The sequence below is a fragment of the Opisthocomus hoazin genome, chromosome Z, assembly GCF_030867145.1.
Source record: "Opisthocomus hoazin isolate bOpiHoa1 chromosome Z, bOpiHoa1.hap1, whole genome shotgun sequence".
Taxonomy (NCBI): Eukaryota; Metazoa; Chordata; class Aves; order Opisthocomiformes; family Opisthocomidae; genus Opisthocomus; species Opisthocomus hoazin.
In genome coordinates, this window is record NC_134454.1 from 23,438,800 (window position 1) to 23,456,544 (window position 17,745).

Genomic DNA, 17,745 nt, shown 5'->3' on the forward strand with positions numbered 1-17,745 from the left:
TGCAGTATGAGCAGCTGCTAGCAGTATAGGCTGGATATAACAGTAACAATCACATTAAGTCAAGCTTGATTTACACCAGTTTAAAACTTGTGGCAGTTGAGTTCATTTGTAACCTAAAAAAAAGTACCAAAAAGAACATTATTATCCTCCAACCAGGCACAATAAAAACCTTTGTTAACACTCAGGCTAAAAACAGGTCTGATGCCAGAGGGCCCTTATTCCAAAATTAAGTAGCTGTACTGTAATGCATCCTACTAGTGAAGGTTCATTACACAAAGACTGTGTACACACCTCCTTTTTAATTAAAATGTAACCTTCAGGATTTATGGCCTACACTATGGGGAAAAATGCCAAAAGTTTTAAAATGGATCAACCCTGGTGTGTAGCTAGCAAGCAATAACTGACTACTTGTCACCTACAGTTGTACTAAATGTATCTAAAGAAACACACAGCCCTACAAAACTTGTTCTCAGAGAAATATCATTGAGATGGGGTGCCTCTTCCCAGCTTACTAGAAGTTCTATATGATATAAGCACAAATTAACAGCTTGATGAAGACATAATCTAATGCAGCTCTTGAGAAGCCTATGCCTGGGATTGAGGAACCCCTCACATTCTACAATGTTGTAGAGATTTTTTTTTTTTTTTTGAAGAAAACGTTATCTGAAACATATTTACAACTGAACTCAACAGAGACTGTGAAATTGAACAGGCACTGCTCATTTGTTTGAGTTTTTTGGTAAACATTTTGCTGGTTTTTGTTTCTTTCTCATTTTGCATCAACTTTTATCAGTCCATGCAACTTCAATGCCCTCAATGAAGAATGCATAATAAGCCATACTTCTTAAAAAACTTCCTTCTGCATATAGAGATACATTTGCCACATCAGTCCCTGTAGCACAGTTTTCAAAACCATTCTGTCAAAAATACAGTAATACAAAGACTGGCTTTAGTGTCACTAGCTCACACGGCTCCCCATTTATTTAGGCCACCTTTTGTTTTACTGTATCATGCAATAAAAGTATCAAAGGCTTATTCTAGGATATTATGATGCTAGTGGCACTGAAGCCCTTTTCACAAATTCAACATACATTTGAATTGCAACACAGATATTTCTAAAGAGTAGTAACTAGTGAACCCTTTTATCATAAAAAAAACAACTACTTACAACCATTGAAGAAAAAATTGCAACAAAAAATGTAAAAATTGACCGTATCCAACTTGTCCCCTTTACTATTAACAATGTGACCAACAGAGCTGTGGCATGGAAACAGTACAAAGAGTTGTCATGGCAATAAGTTTGGCTGATGCAAAGGTCATTGTGCAGGGTTAAAGGGCAAAATCAGTGGTCCGTGTTATCTTCCAACTGCAGTGCTCCACCACACCCACACAATTTTGAGGAATTAGAAAAAAACTGGGGAACTAGCAGAAAGTGCAAACAAGAAGGAGGCAGTTTTCAGCTCCTTCAGCGTGGAGTAGAACACTCAGCTTTGAGCTTTTCCTGTTTCACTAGATTAACCTGCATACAATTTTACTCTTTTTTTTTTTTTTTAAGTTTTCTGTAGAAACCCAATAAAAAGGTCCAGGAGCATGCAGCTGGTTAATGTTAACAAAAGACCTTGACAGGATCATGTAAACCTTATTGGATGTCATGCTTGGGGCCTTACTGCCAGCAACATTAGAGAGATATTTCATTAAAAGTGAACACTGTACACTGAATATGGGATAACTTTTTGCAGCCTTCATAATCTCACACAGTAAATATAATTTAGATTTAGGTACAGAACACACTCTGGTGTCACAGCTGAGTATGTCCTTGTGCAATCTCTTTCATTAAGTCCTTATGAAGCTACAAGTTGCAAATCCAGAATTCTGCTCCCTGAGGACACAGCTATGTGAGACGTAGGTACTGTTTTAGTTCTCTGCCTGAATTGCTCTGTGAACCTAATCTTAAATACCATCATGTAACAATCACAAAAACTTTTGCTAAAGGCCATATATACTAATAAAAAGACAGTGGTGCTTCCAACATTTTGAAATGCTCTGAAAACCAACTTTTCCAATACTAAATACAACAAAATAACCTTCATAAAATATAACTTTTCTCCATTTACATTTTTAAAGGATTAGTAACCTATGCTTTTCAAGCACAGGAAATCTGCGAAATAACTCCTAACATGGACAGATTTTTTTTTTAACACATAAATTAAGAAACTGGAGAGTTTTAACCCAAGTCCAGTTTCCAAACAAGGAATATTCTTGTTTACTTTAAAAATGGAAATGATATGCATTTCCATTATAATTGTTAAAAAGTTAGCTTTACAAACAAGGGTATTTTAATTAAAAAAAAATTCTTAACAAAACTATACAGTGTACAAATTACTGTCTACAAGGTAGGCGGTTCATTCAGAAGATCCTCCTTTCTTCTCGCTACTTGCAGCTTCACAAATTCATTCACATATTTTCAATGGAGCTGCCCACCCGAACATCACCCCACAACTATATTGCTATAATTAATATTTTTGCCATGTCTTTATGTACAGTCTCCTTCACTGCCTTTTTCTTTTCCCTTAGTCAAGCCTCAGACGTTCATGTCACTCCCGGGGAAACACACTTCAGTGGCACAGCCATGAGGCCAGGGCTGCAAAGCAACTTAATCAAGGCAGAACAGTGCACATAGAACGGGGTGGCTCGATTTAGTCAGAATACACTTCCTGGTGAAGGAGGAGGCCAGAGACTGGATTTGAGTTCTCAGTCTTATCTTAATCTTTTGACTGCTGAGCTTGAAAAAAAAAGCACAACCCAAAACCAAACCTGCAATAAATGAAAAATTCATTTTCTTCCAAACAGGCTTTTCTGCTAGAGAGGCAGGTGGAAAAAACCCACAGTTGCTTAACAACCTAGTTCATTCACATGGAAGGAAGGAGTTTGCTTTTTAAAATCTTCCATCTTTAAATTCAATTTTTTCCATAGAGGAGGTCAGACAAAAAAAAAAAAAAAAAACTCTGTTGAGGGCATCCGTCTTCCTACAAGAGCAATCATCATTTTGACTATTGCACTTTGAAGCCTGAATTTGTTTCTGTTTCATCCTGGTGTGCTACTAAAATCTTACGGGGGACACCTTGCTGAGAGCACTGATCAAGGACAGCCTCCCAGCACACCCCTCTGCTGCCGAACTGCTCCCTATCAGCGGCGTGCAGAAACAACAACACGTACTTTGTTTTACCAGGCCAGAGCCTGAGGTGCGCTCTGGGCAGGTTGAACACATCTCAGTAATCTCGATAGCCATGTGCTCAGTGAACGAACACACTCATCACAGGGCTCAGAAAACAGACCAACACAGATTTGATTTCAGCTTTCTTCTGATATCTTAAATGTTTATGCAGGGTTTTCTTTTTTTTTTTTTTTCAGTTAAGCTATAGATAACCTCAAGGATTCACTTTTCTACAGCTGCTGCCTCTGCAGCCATTGAGGCTCTGCCTACAGAGGTACCGCCTGACAGGGACGTGGGGATTCTGGCTCCACCACAGCCAGAAGTGACTGACTTCGATGGCCACTGCTCATGGAGCTGCATCTCTGTGGCCGCTCCAGGGTCGGAAAACCTCCAAAATGCACAGACAACCGGGAAGGGATGAATTTTCCCACCAGGGTATCCCACATCTGCAAGTCTCTAGCCTCCTCAGTTTATGCCCTAATAAAAGGATTACTTTTAAGAAAAATTCACCCTGTGTTGTGCCATACACCACAAAGATCCCTGGTGCAAAAGAGGTCTCCAACAACAGGCCCACTGCTGATCTGCAAAATGTGATTTTACTGGAGATAGGTACACTTTTATTTACATCAAAGTCTAATTCCATGCATTGAGAACCTCCTTCCCGCCAACAGTCCAGAGCTCTCCATCTGACCTGCTGTACGAAAAGACACTGCAAACCTCTGGCACAGCCTGAGCAGGCTGAAAATTGTAATTCAGACGCTGTGAGTTAACAAACTTGGGGAAAAAAAGAAAAAAGAATGTTTTGATGAAGAGGGAAAAAAAAAAAGAGTATTTACCAGTCAAGTAGACTAAGAGAGGCAAATCCTCTGCAGAGCAACGGAAATATGCCAGCAAAGATTTTGGCCTTGTACGTGCATTTCCCAGACAAAACAACTGTCTTTGTCATTCTGAGCTAAAAACATTTTCTGTTGTGAACACTTTAGGATGCAGTAACTTTGCCAGAATGGAAAAGGCTTCATCTCACTGTGGGTCTCGACCCCTTTCTCTCTCCGTCTGTCTGTCTGTCTGTCTCTCTTTCTCAAGAATAAAAACGTTAAAGTAAAACAATTTTCTCAAGTCAAGTCTGCCTCCAACATAATTCATTATTTATTTTTTAAATCCAGAAATGATTTCAGCTTGCACCCCAGGTGGGAAGTTAAAAAGAGGGAACCGATTTGAAAGTTTGTCACAGTAGGCAGAACAGTCGCTTTGCAGCCCTTGCCTGGCTAAGGGTGCACTGCTTCACAGCTACACTGTAAAGTGTTAAAAATCCTCCCCACCCACCCCAGAATATATATATATGTATGTATAAAAAAAAATCCCCTGTCCACCTCTCAGTACAGAAAAGGACCTCATCACACTGCAAAAATAGCAGTACCCACTTTGGTCAATTAAAACAAACAAAAAAAGCATACATTATTTTTTTTTTCTTTTAAATCTGTGTACTTACCTATAATAACCAATACAGCTAAAAGCACTACCTACATAGGCAAAACTTGGTATTGCATAATTCGTATAAATTTGTATCCCCTCCCCCCAATATTAATTGGAAGATGAAAAACATGAAAGGTTAATAGAAAAAACACCAAAATACTGAAAATATTGCTGGTCGATTACAATTTTTAAGCGGCAACTATACACAGCCATGATATGCTTTATAAATGTGAGATAAAAGTATAACTGTCTAAAAAATCCATGATGTCACACTTTTTTCCCATCTGGAGTACAAAATATTTTGTCATAAAAATGGTAAAGATTTAAAATTATAATAAATGCAGCAAAAGAAGTGTAGTGATGTATTTTTTTGTGTGGTTTTTTTTCTTTTTTTGTTTTTTTCTATTTTTTAGATTTCAAGGCAAGGCACGTAATGTGGACATAATATCTTCGTGCAAATTAGGATTACTGGAAAGAGTATTTTAATTATTTTTTTTAAAGAGACATAGAGGCAAAATGTCTGCCCATGCACATTATATTTCTGTCAATATGTGAAAATTGTTGAACAAGGCTAACTTCTGAAAGCACCATGCAAGTTTTCAGCACCCTGTAACTACTTACATTAAGAGTGCATTATTTAAATACAACATATCCCCATCCTGGTATTACCAGTTTGTAAACGGTAAGCATTGCCCTTTGTGACATGGATTTGCCTCTCTCTTTGTCTCTATGATGCAGATTTTACAGAAACATGTAAACCCTATGGGTTCTTGATGCAACCAGTAACTTTAAATAAATAAATCCTACCCCTCTGTGGAGGCAGCAGCTAAACCACATAAGTGCTGTGTTTCCATTGATTTCTTTTTCTCAAGGACATGATTTGTCTTGATTTAATGCCTTTTAATGCCCTCAAAAACTGAGGGGAAAAATAAGTTTGTTCAAAGTAATTTTTATTTCTATATTTAATCCCCTCAATTTAGAGTCCAAGGGCTGAAGGACTTATAGTGATGACCCCTTAGATACGATTTTTAAATTGCACTTGCCTCTGTAAGTGTTTCTTTAGTGGGGAAAACGTTCACTTTTTTCCTTTTCTTTTTTACTGTTGCATGAGGAGATAACACTTATACCTACATAGAGGCATTTCTTCCATAGAGCCTGTGTGTTCATACTGATTGAAAACTTCAAACTGTATAACACACTAGAAAAGGCTGAATTAAGGGCCAAAGTTTAATAAATCCATACTGATAACTAAAGGCTACAGAGCTTATTTTTAAAACATTTAGAAATCAGAGTGTTGAGAAAATGGCTGGCTCACAGCCCTTGTCCTCCTGCAGCTCTGTTGCTGCTGCCTAGCCTTTGTTTTGTGAGATAACCAGGAATAGTGATCCCATGCGTAAACAACAAGAATACTAAACCAATAAAACTAGCTTATCATGCAAATATTAAGGCATCTAGAAAGTCAGTTAAAATATATTGTCAGAGACAGAACATCTATTTCCCAGCGGACTTCATATAACAAAGGCTACTTAGCAGGGGCTGCATTCTATCCTCAGTGAAATATCATCGACCCTTTTGTATGTCATTTCAGTTTCAACCATAAGGGAATTAGTGATTGTAAGAGTTGCAATTGCTGGTCTATTTCTTCTTCTTTCTTCAGTTTCTTTTCTCGTCCTCTCTTCTCTTCTTTTTTTCTAATTTTGCTTTTCTTTTTTCTTTTTTATTTTTTCCCTCAGTTGCTTGTTTCTGCTTGAAGGAAAGGCTCTCCAATTATGTTCAAACCATAATTTTGGACATTTGTTGGCAGGATCGGTGTCCTGTTTGATACTTGAAAAGGAACCAAGCTAGCCCAGGTACCAGGACTGTTAAAAAGGGGAAAGAGAGAGAAAGAGAGAGAAAAAACAAAACATAAATTAAACATGTTGCAAAAACTAGAACACAATGAATTTGAATCAGGGTTAAGTCAATATTCACTATTAATAGCATCACTTAAGATAAAATAAGAAACCAAATTTGTGAATATTACTTGAGATCTACTTTACAGTTTTCTTTGGGAAAGTATGATTATCTGAAAGAAAACTAATTGCGCTGATCTCAGTTGCAAATAGTATTACTGCTGTCTTACACTATCTGGCCTGTTTACAAAAGCCCTCCAAAATTTCACATGCAAATTTACAGAGCAGACACAACTAAACCCTACAAGTGACCCTATATAGCACCACAGATGTTATGTAAGAACTACTGAAATACACTATAGCGAACAGGTTTGTTCTTTTCAAGAACACAATATAAAGGTTCAGTGGTTAAGCTTCCTGAGCAATTTGCTATGCTCTTAAACTCTCAGTCCCAAGATGTGCCTCTGAGGTGTGTTGGTCCCCATGAGAACAGAGGACCTTTAATATTCAAAGAACCTGCTTTCTTTACGGATTTTTCCCAAAAGGTATCAGTGCCCAAGTAACACTGGATAACACAGGGACCAATCAAGCAAACACTTGCAGCCAAGGGTAACCATGAGTCAAGGGTAGCAGCAAGTACCATAAATTTTTCAACAAACTTCTGAGAAAGAAAATATTTTCAAAGGCAATTCAATGACTCTGGAACTTAAGTCATCATCTCAAAAGCACTCTCACCAAGCAGCTAAAGTCCCAAAGGCATTTACATGTTTACCAGGAACCAACTAGTAGCAGGTACTGTACCCAACAGTACTTGCAAGTTGGATACTCAAAGAAAGACCTCAGTTGTCTCTATTCAGTACCCAGAGCAGACCTTGAGCAGGCTTTTCCTTAATCGTGTTTCTGGCAAGCCAGAAATAATGGACTTTCGAGATAGTCTTGTCAAATTCTTTCAGAAGAACAACAGCATCATTATATGAGCAGCCATTGCCAAACAACTAACACCAGAACTGGACACACAGCGTGCAAAGACACATTTCCTCCACATCTCATCGTATCGAGTTTTTCTCCGCACTAGGCGTTTCCACAAACACGACAGCTTACTTGGGAATACACATTGGGATTAGACTCATAGGCTTCATGGTAACACATCTGAAGACTAAAACCTCCAACACGTTTTCTGGACCACGGATGCTGGAGGTTTTCTTCCCTGTCTTTGGTCACCCCTCCGCATTGCTATCTCTTTGGATGAGTAAACGCATTTCTTTGGCCTCGGGTGTAAAGAGGAAAACAGACCCTTTTATCTATCTTAAATGTGTACAAAATAACTACATTTCACTTAGCAGATTTATGTGATCCTTTCAGTTGCTGCTGTATGAACATTAAAGAAAGAGATCAGCTTATGTAATGAAATCGAGGGGACATGTTCCTTAGCTCTTTTATACCAAAAATCATGCAAACATCTTCTGTCTTTTACTCCTGTTTGATACTCTTTACCTCTCTAAACCTGGTAATTTACTATTTTGATTCCTAACAACTAATTTCAGGTGTTCTATTTTACACACAAAAAAAGTGGAAAAAATTGCTGACCTGCTTTGTCCCAATGATGGTCAAATTCTCAAGGGAGCAGTACTATTATTTTTCCTCAAAGAAATATAAGAAAAATGAACAACCTAATGTATTTTAAATGTGTGAAGTACAAGTATTATTCAATAGGGTTGTGTTTTTTTCCAGTTGGGTATGTTCTTGAAGGTTATCTGAAAAGCTCAGGAATTTTAACCTCTTCAGAAACTAAAAAAATCTCGATATATTTTCAAAATCTAAGATCAGGCAATATGTTCAATTAAATATTTTTCTTTCTTTTTTAAAATTCTGTTGACTATTATGTATAAAATAATTTCATTTTTTGGAGAAATAACCCTTTTGTAATTAAAAAATCACAGTTATACTGCAATTCCTGAAATATTCACACAGACATAAACCCAGTTCTGCCTGAAAGACCTGTCCAATATGATCTGATGAAAAGATTACGTTTAAAAAAAAAATTCTATACCGGAACCTCATTTAAGAGGCTTAATTATTTCAACTTATTCTTCATCTTCCTTCACAATTTGTCTTAAAATGCATTTTTTGTTCCTTCCTCTCAGATTTCAGTGATATTAAGAAGTAAATTCTGAAATAACAGAAAAAGTGCAAATTGCTTCCAAGCACAGTGATGTGTAAAAATAGGAACTAGCAATAAAAAATAAAAATAAAAAAACTAAGCAGATTTGTTTGCTCAGGATCTGTCTGAATATATGTTTTACAGTGCATAGTTCTTTGCTGTCCTGTTACACAGGATTTACAGTGTTTAGCGACTTTAAACAAAATAGAACACTAACTAAAAGAATGTAAATTTTGTGTGAGGTCAATATGTATTTAAACAATCTCTGTTGCAAAGGTTAAGTACACAGCTTCCAGGTTATCTTTCTGAAGATTTACAGTGCACTTCAGTGGTAGGATACATATACATGTGAGCTTTTTGTTTTAAAGTTGACAACCTTCTAATGGCTACGGTGTGTAAAGGAAAGCAGTCAGCACTGATAAAGAACAGATTACTATTTATAGCAGCTTTCTTATCTACTACTTCATATAGAGGGCAGAGATCTTAATTTTGTGGAAAGTTCTCAATAAAAATAAGCTGTAGCAAGTGACTAGTGGGACTGTTGGTGCCATATGATCTAGAGATCTGATGCAGGTGTTTACTGAAACCTCGCAAGCCTCCCACCTTACATTACTACCGCGACAAAAGCGCAGATTGCAGCAAAGTCATCGGTGCTGCGTACGAACCCTCAAGGAGCAACAGATGTCCTGTGCTAACGCTGCGCAGATCCCACCAGAGCACCAGTGGCACCAGGACAGCCACAGGCCCCCTTCAACCCGGTGGCTCTGAAGGTGAGGTGAAGCCCCCCGATCTGCACGCACCCACTGGGCAGCCGTGAGGGATGGGCCATCCCCTTGCTTTGCTAGCCCCTCCGAAGCCATGATCTTCCAGGGCTGACGAGCTCCATTTGTATTTCAGAAACAAACCTTCTTGTGCTGCCCTCTGATGTAACTCCATCTCAGGCCACCCCAGCCCTGACACCAGCGCCAAGTGTTTATTGCAGACAAAAGCAGAAACCTGAATGAAAGTTACTGAGGTGAATAGCACTAACCACCACACAAAGCTCTGACAGCAGCTATGATACAAAGAATATCCAGAATAACAACTCAGGCTTTGCTAAGCTGCATATGTATGGCTATCTAGCCAGCACTCCCACATTCCGCATTACATTTACAGTATATTTGATTGAACTTTCAGCTACCATATGAGCCACACCCTGCTTTGTAGCTCCTCCGTGCTCCTGCATGCAGCCAAGCCAGACTGACAGCCCAGAAGAGCAATGCCCCCCATCAGCATTCTCAAATCGGTTCCGAAGGGACCTCTGTGAGCATCCCAGAGTTTAGCTTCTGCCATGGAAACCATCTATGGTTTCTCTGCAGAGTGTCCCAGCAGAAGCGCCAGGTACTGCTGATCGCAAAGCAAACTCTTCCCAGGGGCCCACACAGGTGGCAACAGCAGGAAAAGGAGACAACACCCTTCCCTTCACCACGTTATCCAGCAGTTTGAGTAAGTCCCAGGCAAACCTGCAGCCCTCAGTTTCACAAAAGCGGAGGCAATGCTCTGTCTCTGTTCATGAAGTGCCTCAACACTGGGGAAGCCAAAACTGTTGCCACTGCCCAGGACACAGGCGAGCCACTTGTCCTTGCAGAAGAAGTTAAAGAGGTGTCCCTCTGCCCATGCGGCTTCTCCTCCTAATAAAAAAGCTTTGTACACATGAGTGGAGTAAAGCAGGTCTACCCTACTCTCCAGCTCACTGCTCCTGAGGGAATCGGAGCCCCACGCTGACACAGGTTATAGTATAAACGCCTGTTCCTTGGAATACAAAGTCAGACCTCCAAAACACTACTCTAAGCTAAGTTTTGAAGAAAATTATATGAGAAGCACCATCAGATATTGCTGTGAGATTCAGACAGTATGATTTGCAGGATCATCTTCCTTAAAGCTTTATACCTCTACGAGAAACAATTTCACTACCAGAAACGATTTTCTCTCCCCATAACTAGACAATCATGTGTGTTATACACTAATCAGTTCCCTCTCTATCCATGGCAAGTATAATGTATTTATCTGTACAAATGTAATAAAATAGCAAAGGAAAATTCTGCAAGCATCCTACAGGGTTAACATTCTCCATTACAGTTTCCATTACAGTTTTCACATGTTAATTCAATCATGATTTCTGCCATGATTTCCTCTTAAAGTTAGTAATTGCTATTTCAAGAACCTCTGATTAAAATATTACTGGAATGGACCACAAGCAGTACTAACATTATGTGTATATACAGTCCGCTTTGGAGGTTGTAATAACATAAAGAGTATAATTATGTTAAAAAATTAACTAAATACAATAAAAAATAAATCCAATCAGACCTGGGTAAATCTGAAGGATTTTAAGAGTCCTGTTTTCCAACAGTTACTATCTTACTTCCATCACTCTTCAGAAGTCTGTAAGAGTATTTAACCGTTCAGAAAGTACACCTGAACAGTATTTTCTTCTTGCAGCTTTACTATTCTGTGCATGAACACATTAGCTTAGACAAGGTAGATCAGATCATGCCATTGGACAGAAAAGGCAGAAACGGTTTGCTGTCCAGAGAAGTGGCACTAGCGAGCCGCCAAGCAAGGTTTGTCTGTCTCTGCACTAAGCAAGCGCTTGCCCACACAAGTACAGGGAACATCACCTTTTAAAGCTGTTACGATGGTATGAACTTTGGAAACGCAAGCGTGCTAACCTCAGTGCCCTGGCTAAATTCCCACTTGTGTATTTCTGCCAAAAGAATAACCACCCCTCTGGCATCTACTTGATGTGGTACTTCTGTTGCCACTCTAAACTGGTAACTAGTTAAACAGCTGCCACATTTCACCTCCAAGGTGAGCATTTATTTCAAGAGATATATGAAGTATATCTCAGCTTAATTTAGCAAGACTTTTGCAGTTTAGCAGGCACATACCACCCATCTAGCAGATGGAGGAGGCAAAGACTTTCTGGTTTACGCCCAGAGGAGGGAAAAGGGAATTCTGCTTTAAGGGTACTGATTTAATTCCCTGCAGACCCCTTTCTGTGATAGAGTAACAAAAAAAAGTAAGGAAAGATCAGGAAGAGGCCCCAGAGCCCATCACTAACAAGGAGAATCCACAGCAGAGGCAGGGCCCAGAAAACTGATGCATGTTCACGCTGTGCTCTGGACCGTGCATGCACAAGTGTCTGGTGCAGGGACAGAGCTAACGGAGGTTTGCAAACACACACGTGCACAGAGAGGGCTATGACCAAGTGGAGGGCTCCCCGCCATGGAGAACCTGGGCTTGGGCTACCAGAGACCACTGGGTCACCTATGAAAAACTAACTCTTCACTTTCCGCATCTACATTGCTTTTTTTTGCCAAATATTACCATTGCCAATGTTAAACTGTTAGATTTTTTACCTTAGCACTTTTTAAAAATATGATTAAAAGTTTATGTATCAAACTAACATGACTAAATAATAATGCAGATAATCCTAACTGCACCAATAAAAAAACAAACAAACAATAGTGTACTTTTACTACTTAAAAAGAAACAATTGGAGGTAAGATGATCAAGAAGTAGAAAACTGGAGTAACCAAGGGGTTAAAGATTCAGTTTACACTTGGGAATTCTCTGTAATATGCTCCTCCTTCCCTAGCAGTGCTGCCAAAAATCATCTGACAGGAAACATAAGATTAAGTTTGTCCTACCTAAGTGAACAAAGAGTTCTCAGAACAGGCAACCAGTTCACTGCAGAGCGGGAACTTTTCTAATCCTGCTGGAATCTGCAGTGCTGCTCAGAAAATTTTACTGAAGTTGTTTTCTTTACTTTAACATCTTGCTTCTGGATCATCTCATTCATTTTGGTCACACTGCATTTCTTGCTGCTTCTCCCATAAAAGTTAACTTAAAGCTCCAAACATAATCATGTGGAAAATGGACATTATGGATTCCTATGGTCCATTGTTCCCCCATTCTAAGCCCCTGAAGTTCAAGTTCAATCTGCAATTACATCATGTCTGGTTTCTCCTGGTTACCAGACGGCTTGAGACGTGACCACAGCTACAGAAAAAACAAACAGCCTTCTTCACGCTTCGGCTCCCCTATCGATTCAAACATGAACTTTTTTTCTTTCTCTCAAGTATGCTTCAAGTATGGAGCATGGTTAATTTAGAGATTAAGTTCCAAATTAGATTATCTAATGGCATCTTAATGGATTGCTGACCCATTTCCTGTGGGATGGCAGCATGCAAGTCTGGCTTGAATACAATTAATTTCTTAGGAAGTGTTCTGAAGATGTTTGCCTAGATGGAGAGGAAACATAATGTTCTGCCCATCTTTCTGCATTACAGAGTTGGTCAAAACTATTAGAGTTAGCAATTTAAATTGATAAAGACCAGAAATCATTATGTTTTCTTTCTATGAATACTTTTGCAATCAGGATACTTCTGCATTTTTGTTCTTATATTGTAATGAATTGATACTTCTATTCCAAAAGATTGCCCAAGAGGATTGGGGCAGGAGAGGGGGAGGATGAACCATTGCGCTAACAGGTGTCTGTGTCTGCCAAAATGTGCTTGCCACAGCAATGCTGTTGATTCTGTTACTTCAGCAACTCGATACCAAACACACACAAGGTACTGTGCCACAAAAGCAATCTGCACCCATTCTCAGTTGCCCTCCTTCTTTCACAAATCAGAGATTATCCCATCTGACTGCCTTATCAGCATTATTATCATAAACCCCGAGTCTTGCTGCGGGGAAAAAAATGACACTTGGAAAGCTGAATGACCCTGCAGCTAGAGCTGAGAAGGAAATTTAGCACTCTGAGAACAGAGCTCCCCTCAGCATCTCCAGGAACAAACCAGCTGTTGTACTATGCTTGTGTGTCAAGATAACAGACCGAAGGCAGGAAATGCTAACCTAGTGCATTTGCCTGGGTACTGTAAATGTAACGTTAAAGTAACAGTTAACCCGTAAAACTAACACAGAAAGACTGTTAAAAAAATGAATACAAATAACATAGTTGGGAGTAAAAACATATTTGGCAATAGTTGAACTAAAATGTACACTAGTTGGGACTAAAAACATATTTGGCAAAAGCTGAACTAAAATGTACACTTTGGCCATAAAAATTTATTTACAGTCTCTGAAAGACTTGCAAATACTCAACGTGCTCTAAAGGGGACCCATTATGTCGGCTTTTATGAGTGATCCCACCGGAATTAATACCAATGGCATAATAAGTAGCTGAGATTCAGGCTCAAGCTCATGTTATCAGACTTAGACACACATACACACTTTTTGTCACTTTCATTTATATCTTAAATTTACTTGTTGCATATGCTCTTGCTCTCATGTAGCAACCGAGACTCTGTTTTCCTAGCTAAGCCTTACAGATTTACACAGCCTCCCCTCACCTTCTGTCTCTAGAAAAGCAGTTATTACCATAGAATTGCAGTTATGAAAAAAGAAGTTGTTGGGTTTTTTTAATGGATTCTGAGTATCTTCTTCATATATACAGCAAAAAATTGACCTAAATGATATTAAAAATACTTGAGAATTTAATTCCATTGATGTGCTTAAATGTTGTTCAAAGTTCAGCTTACATAATAAAATACATATACCATAAATGCTGTAAGTAAGCAAGAAAAAAAATAATTATAGATGGTTAGGGTATCAGGAGCAAAATAGAAATTATTACTTCCAAATAGCTTACCAAGTTACTGTGGGGCTTTCCCCTTTTTTTAAAGGATGCTCACAGAATATTTTATGTAAGTATCTCCTTGAAAGATACTAGAATATTTAATTCAGCTAGGCAAAGTATTAATCCAGTTTTTATTATCACTATTCCTTGCAAGTCTTCTGGTTTTGAAAAAAATGGTGCAACAATGATTTAAAGTTTTGTGGTTTGGTGTTTAGTTTTTTGTCTTGTTTTTTTCATACTCTCTTCTTTTGCAAAATTCAGTCTTTTGCATATGGACCACTACTGTCTTATAACTGAGACTTTAAATGCCAACAGATACATAATTTTATGAGAACAGAAAACCCCAGAAACTATATTTTTAAATCTGTGCATCATATTTTGAAATCTGTGCATCATATCTACTATAAGGTATGACAGGCGGCTGACAAAGAACACAGAAATAACAGAGGTTTTATCATCATTCACTCTTCCCAAGTTTCCATGGTGTGGTTCACCAACAATGCTCCATGACAAATCTTTCAGACTGGCCACCTCTGCTACCTGGTTTCTGTAGAGATAGGACAGCTAACATTAAGGCACTGCCAACTTCTTTACCTTCTTGAGGTCAACGATATTTCCGAAAAATCAGTATACTTAAAATAACCAAAAAAGCCTGCTGTAAAAGGTCAGTGAGTACCATCAAAATGAGCACTGCAGATTTGAGGAAATCAGGCCAATCAAATATTTACCAAACCACTTTGTGGGGGAAAATTTGACTGTCTGGACTAGAATATATTTATTTGCCAATAAGCAACAATGCCTTTTGCAACACGTTTCTGTTTTTAGTGTCAAAAGGGCTCACTGCTCTTTAGCCTGCAAAGGTATCATTTCACATCTTAGATCCTCACCTACATGGGATTTGAAGAATGTTGTATTTCAAAGCCCAAATCCTAAAAGCCATCTACTTAGGGAGAACTAACAGTTTGTTTCTTTGTCCTTCAAGGTTGTGCTTAATTCAAGGCCAAGAAAGCCTAGCCAGGGCCTTTAAAGAAATGCCCTTGGCAGAATTTGTGCCCAAGTTCATCTGGCAGCACTTTTGCATGTTGGCAGGGTCAGAGTGGCAGGCAGCACTCTGGGAGCAACCTGCAAAGGAGTTTTCTCTATAGAGGTGAGTGGATCATGAAGCATGCTTGTATTCATCACCAAAGCTTCCTTGGCAATTGCCTAGAAATCTTTCCCCCCCTTTCCTTTCTTTTTATGGTTTATGCCCAGGAGTCTTGGGTGATGGGTACTGAAGAACAGACTTTAACAAACATTGCAACAGTGCTTCAGCCAGTATAAAGTGGCATTACTTTAAAGGGGGCTCGAGTGATGAGTGATTAAAACCATTCAAGGATATTCCTAGATAGGCAGTTGTCATATAATTTCCAAAGGCCTGTCGATGCCCCGAAAAAGCAACGCCCTTTGTAGAGAAAGGATAAATCGCCCCTACTGTACTATACTAGCTCAGTTTGGATTCACTCTTGGCAGTACATTGAAAACTGTGGCAGTTATTGCATGATGGGGATTTATAATGTGAATCACTGCCCTTGAGGAGATGGGGTGAATCCATTAGCTAGTTTTCCATTGTGCCATTTAATCCATAAGGGAAGAAATTATAACACCTTTCTTTTCCACCACAATTCTTCCAGATTTTAAATATTATTTCAGAAAAATTGCAAAAAGGAAATGCAAAGTAAAAAAATTCAAGGCATTTAAACTTCAGATTTGTAAATAGCACCAATTCTCAAATTCCATAATTACCCTTCCAAGCTGATACTCAAAAACCCTAAACCTAGCAATCCATACTACAATACAGTGCATCAAAAGTCATTTTGTACATAATACATATACATACTCACACACATGCTTATAGAAACTAGTCAGAAGTGTGTATACTTTCATGTGCACACAAATGCCCAAGAAGTATTTAAAATTATTTTGAGAATGACTAGCTAGTACTTCTTCTGACAGGCTCCCAACCCGGCTTTACACATACAACCCCCATTAAGTGTTCAGCATTGTAGACAATCCTGCACATGAAAGAAGTGAAAAAAAACGATGCTTCACAATTACACTGATTTGTTTACACACCTATTTAGACACACACACCTCTGCTGTTAACACAATTAATTATCTACTAAGGCATGTGAAAGATAATGAGTAATTTATTAAGGTACCAAAGGCTAACGGGTTTTATTGTGTTTGCTTTTTTTTCATACAAAAAACCCCTCTCTTTTGTGTAAATCATTCCTAATTATTATGTTATTTAGTTGAGAAATAAAGATGGTTTGTACCTTACCTTCATGTACATGTTAGTGACCTAAATCTACATCAGCTGATTAGCCAGAAAAATCTCTATGAATGGTATTGTTATTCATCGTCCAAAACTAACACCACCTCAGACACAATTATACTCATTTATACCTGTAACAGCACCATTTTCTTTGTGTTAACCGCAAAGTCCCCCAATATAGGACCTTTAATTCTGCCAATGACATTTTCATTTCTAAAGTCTAAGACCTTACATTTGCAAACCCTTTGCATTTGACTGCATAGCATTGTCATTCCAGGTGCTTAATTAAGGTAGTTTTTAAATTCAGCTTAAGCTAAAGATGACCTGAATGTGCATGGGACAAATGTCAAACACGTGTTTCCATCAAATGCTGTCACAGATTTCTCTGGAGGCCTGCTAAAACAGATACTGTAGCTCAATGTAACTTTTTTAGAGGTGGTGTAGGGGTGGAAATAATTAAAATGTTACCTTTGCCAAGTAATTCCCAATGTATCCTCACTGGCACTGGGGTATAAATGCCTGCCGTTTTGATTCATGGTCCAGTCACAAATTCTCAGCTGTCAATTGAAACCTAGCAGTCAGATATGGATTGAGCAGTACTACAGTTTTTAGTATTTAAATGAATACATGCAAACTAGTACTGTACATGGCAAAAGCCTTAATTTCCCAAGAAGTAACTTTAAAAAAATAAAACAAAGAAAAATAACTTGTACTGAGAAATAAATGCCTACAGATTTGCTTAAGATAATGCTACTTTAATATGCTCCTCTATTAATAAAGCATGAAAGAGCAACTAGTGTTTAGCACATAACAATTAGCCATTATTAGATTACAAACTGAGCTGGAATAAAAGGAAATGTTAATATTCAATAGTGAGATACTTTAAGAAAGGAAATAAAAATGCTGTTTTCTCTAAGCAATGCTCTATATAATGTGTATTAAGTAAAGGTCAAATATAATCAATAACTTGTAGCATGCAGTTTGTGACACATAGAAGACATG

General features: G+C 38.3%; 1 protein-coding gene across 5 annotated transcripts in view; it reads right to left on the reverse strand.

The window, feature by feature from the left end:
- Positions 1–3,385: 3,385 nt before the first annotated feature.
- The window catches only part of NFIB (nuclear factor I B), a 182,988-nt gene continuing 168,628 nt past the window's right edge, over positions 3,386–17,745 (reverse strand). For 3 of the 5 annotated variants that reach the window (XM_075446940.1, XM_075446938.1, XM_075446937.1), the window contains 2 exons: positions 17,212–17,300; positions 3,386–6,546 (listed from right to left, as the gene is read on the reverse strand). In XM_075446940.1, coding sequence (XP_075303055.1) covers positions 6,417–6,546; positions 17,212–17,300 — 219 coding nt within the window. In that variant the 3' untranslated portion in view covers positions 3,386–6,416. The remainder of the gene's footprint in view (positions 6,547–17,211; positions 17,301–17,745) is intronic. The other 2 variants (XM_075446941.1, XM_075446939.1) reach the window with 1 other exon arrangement.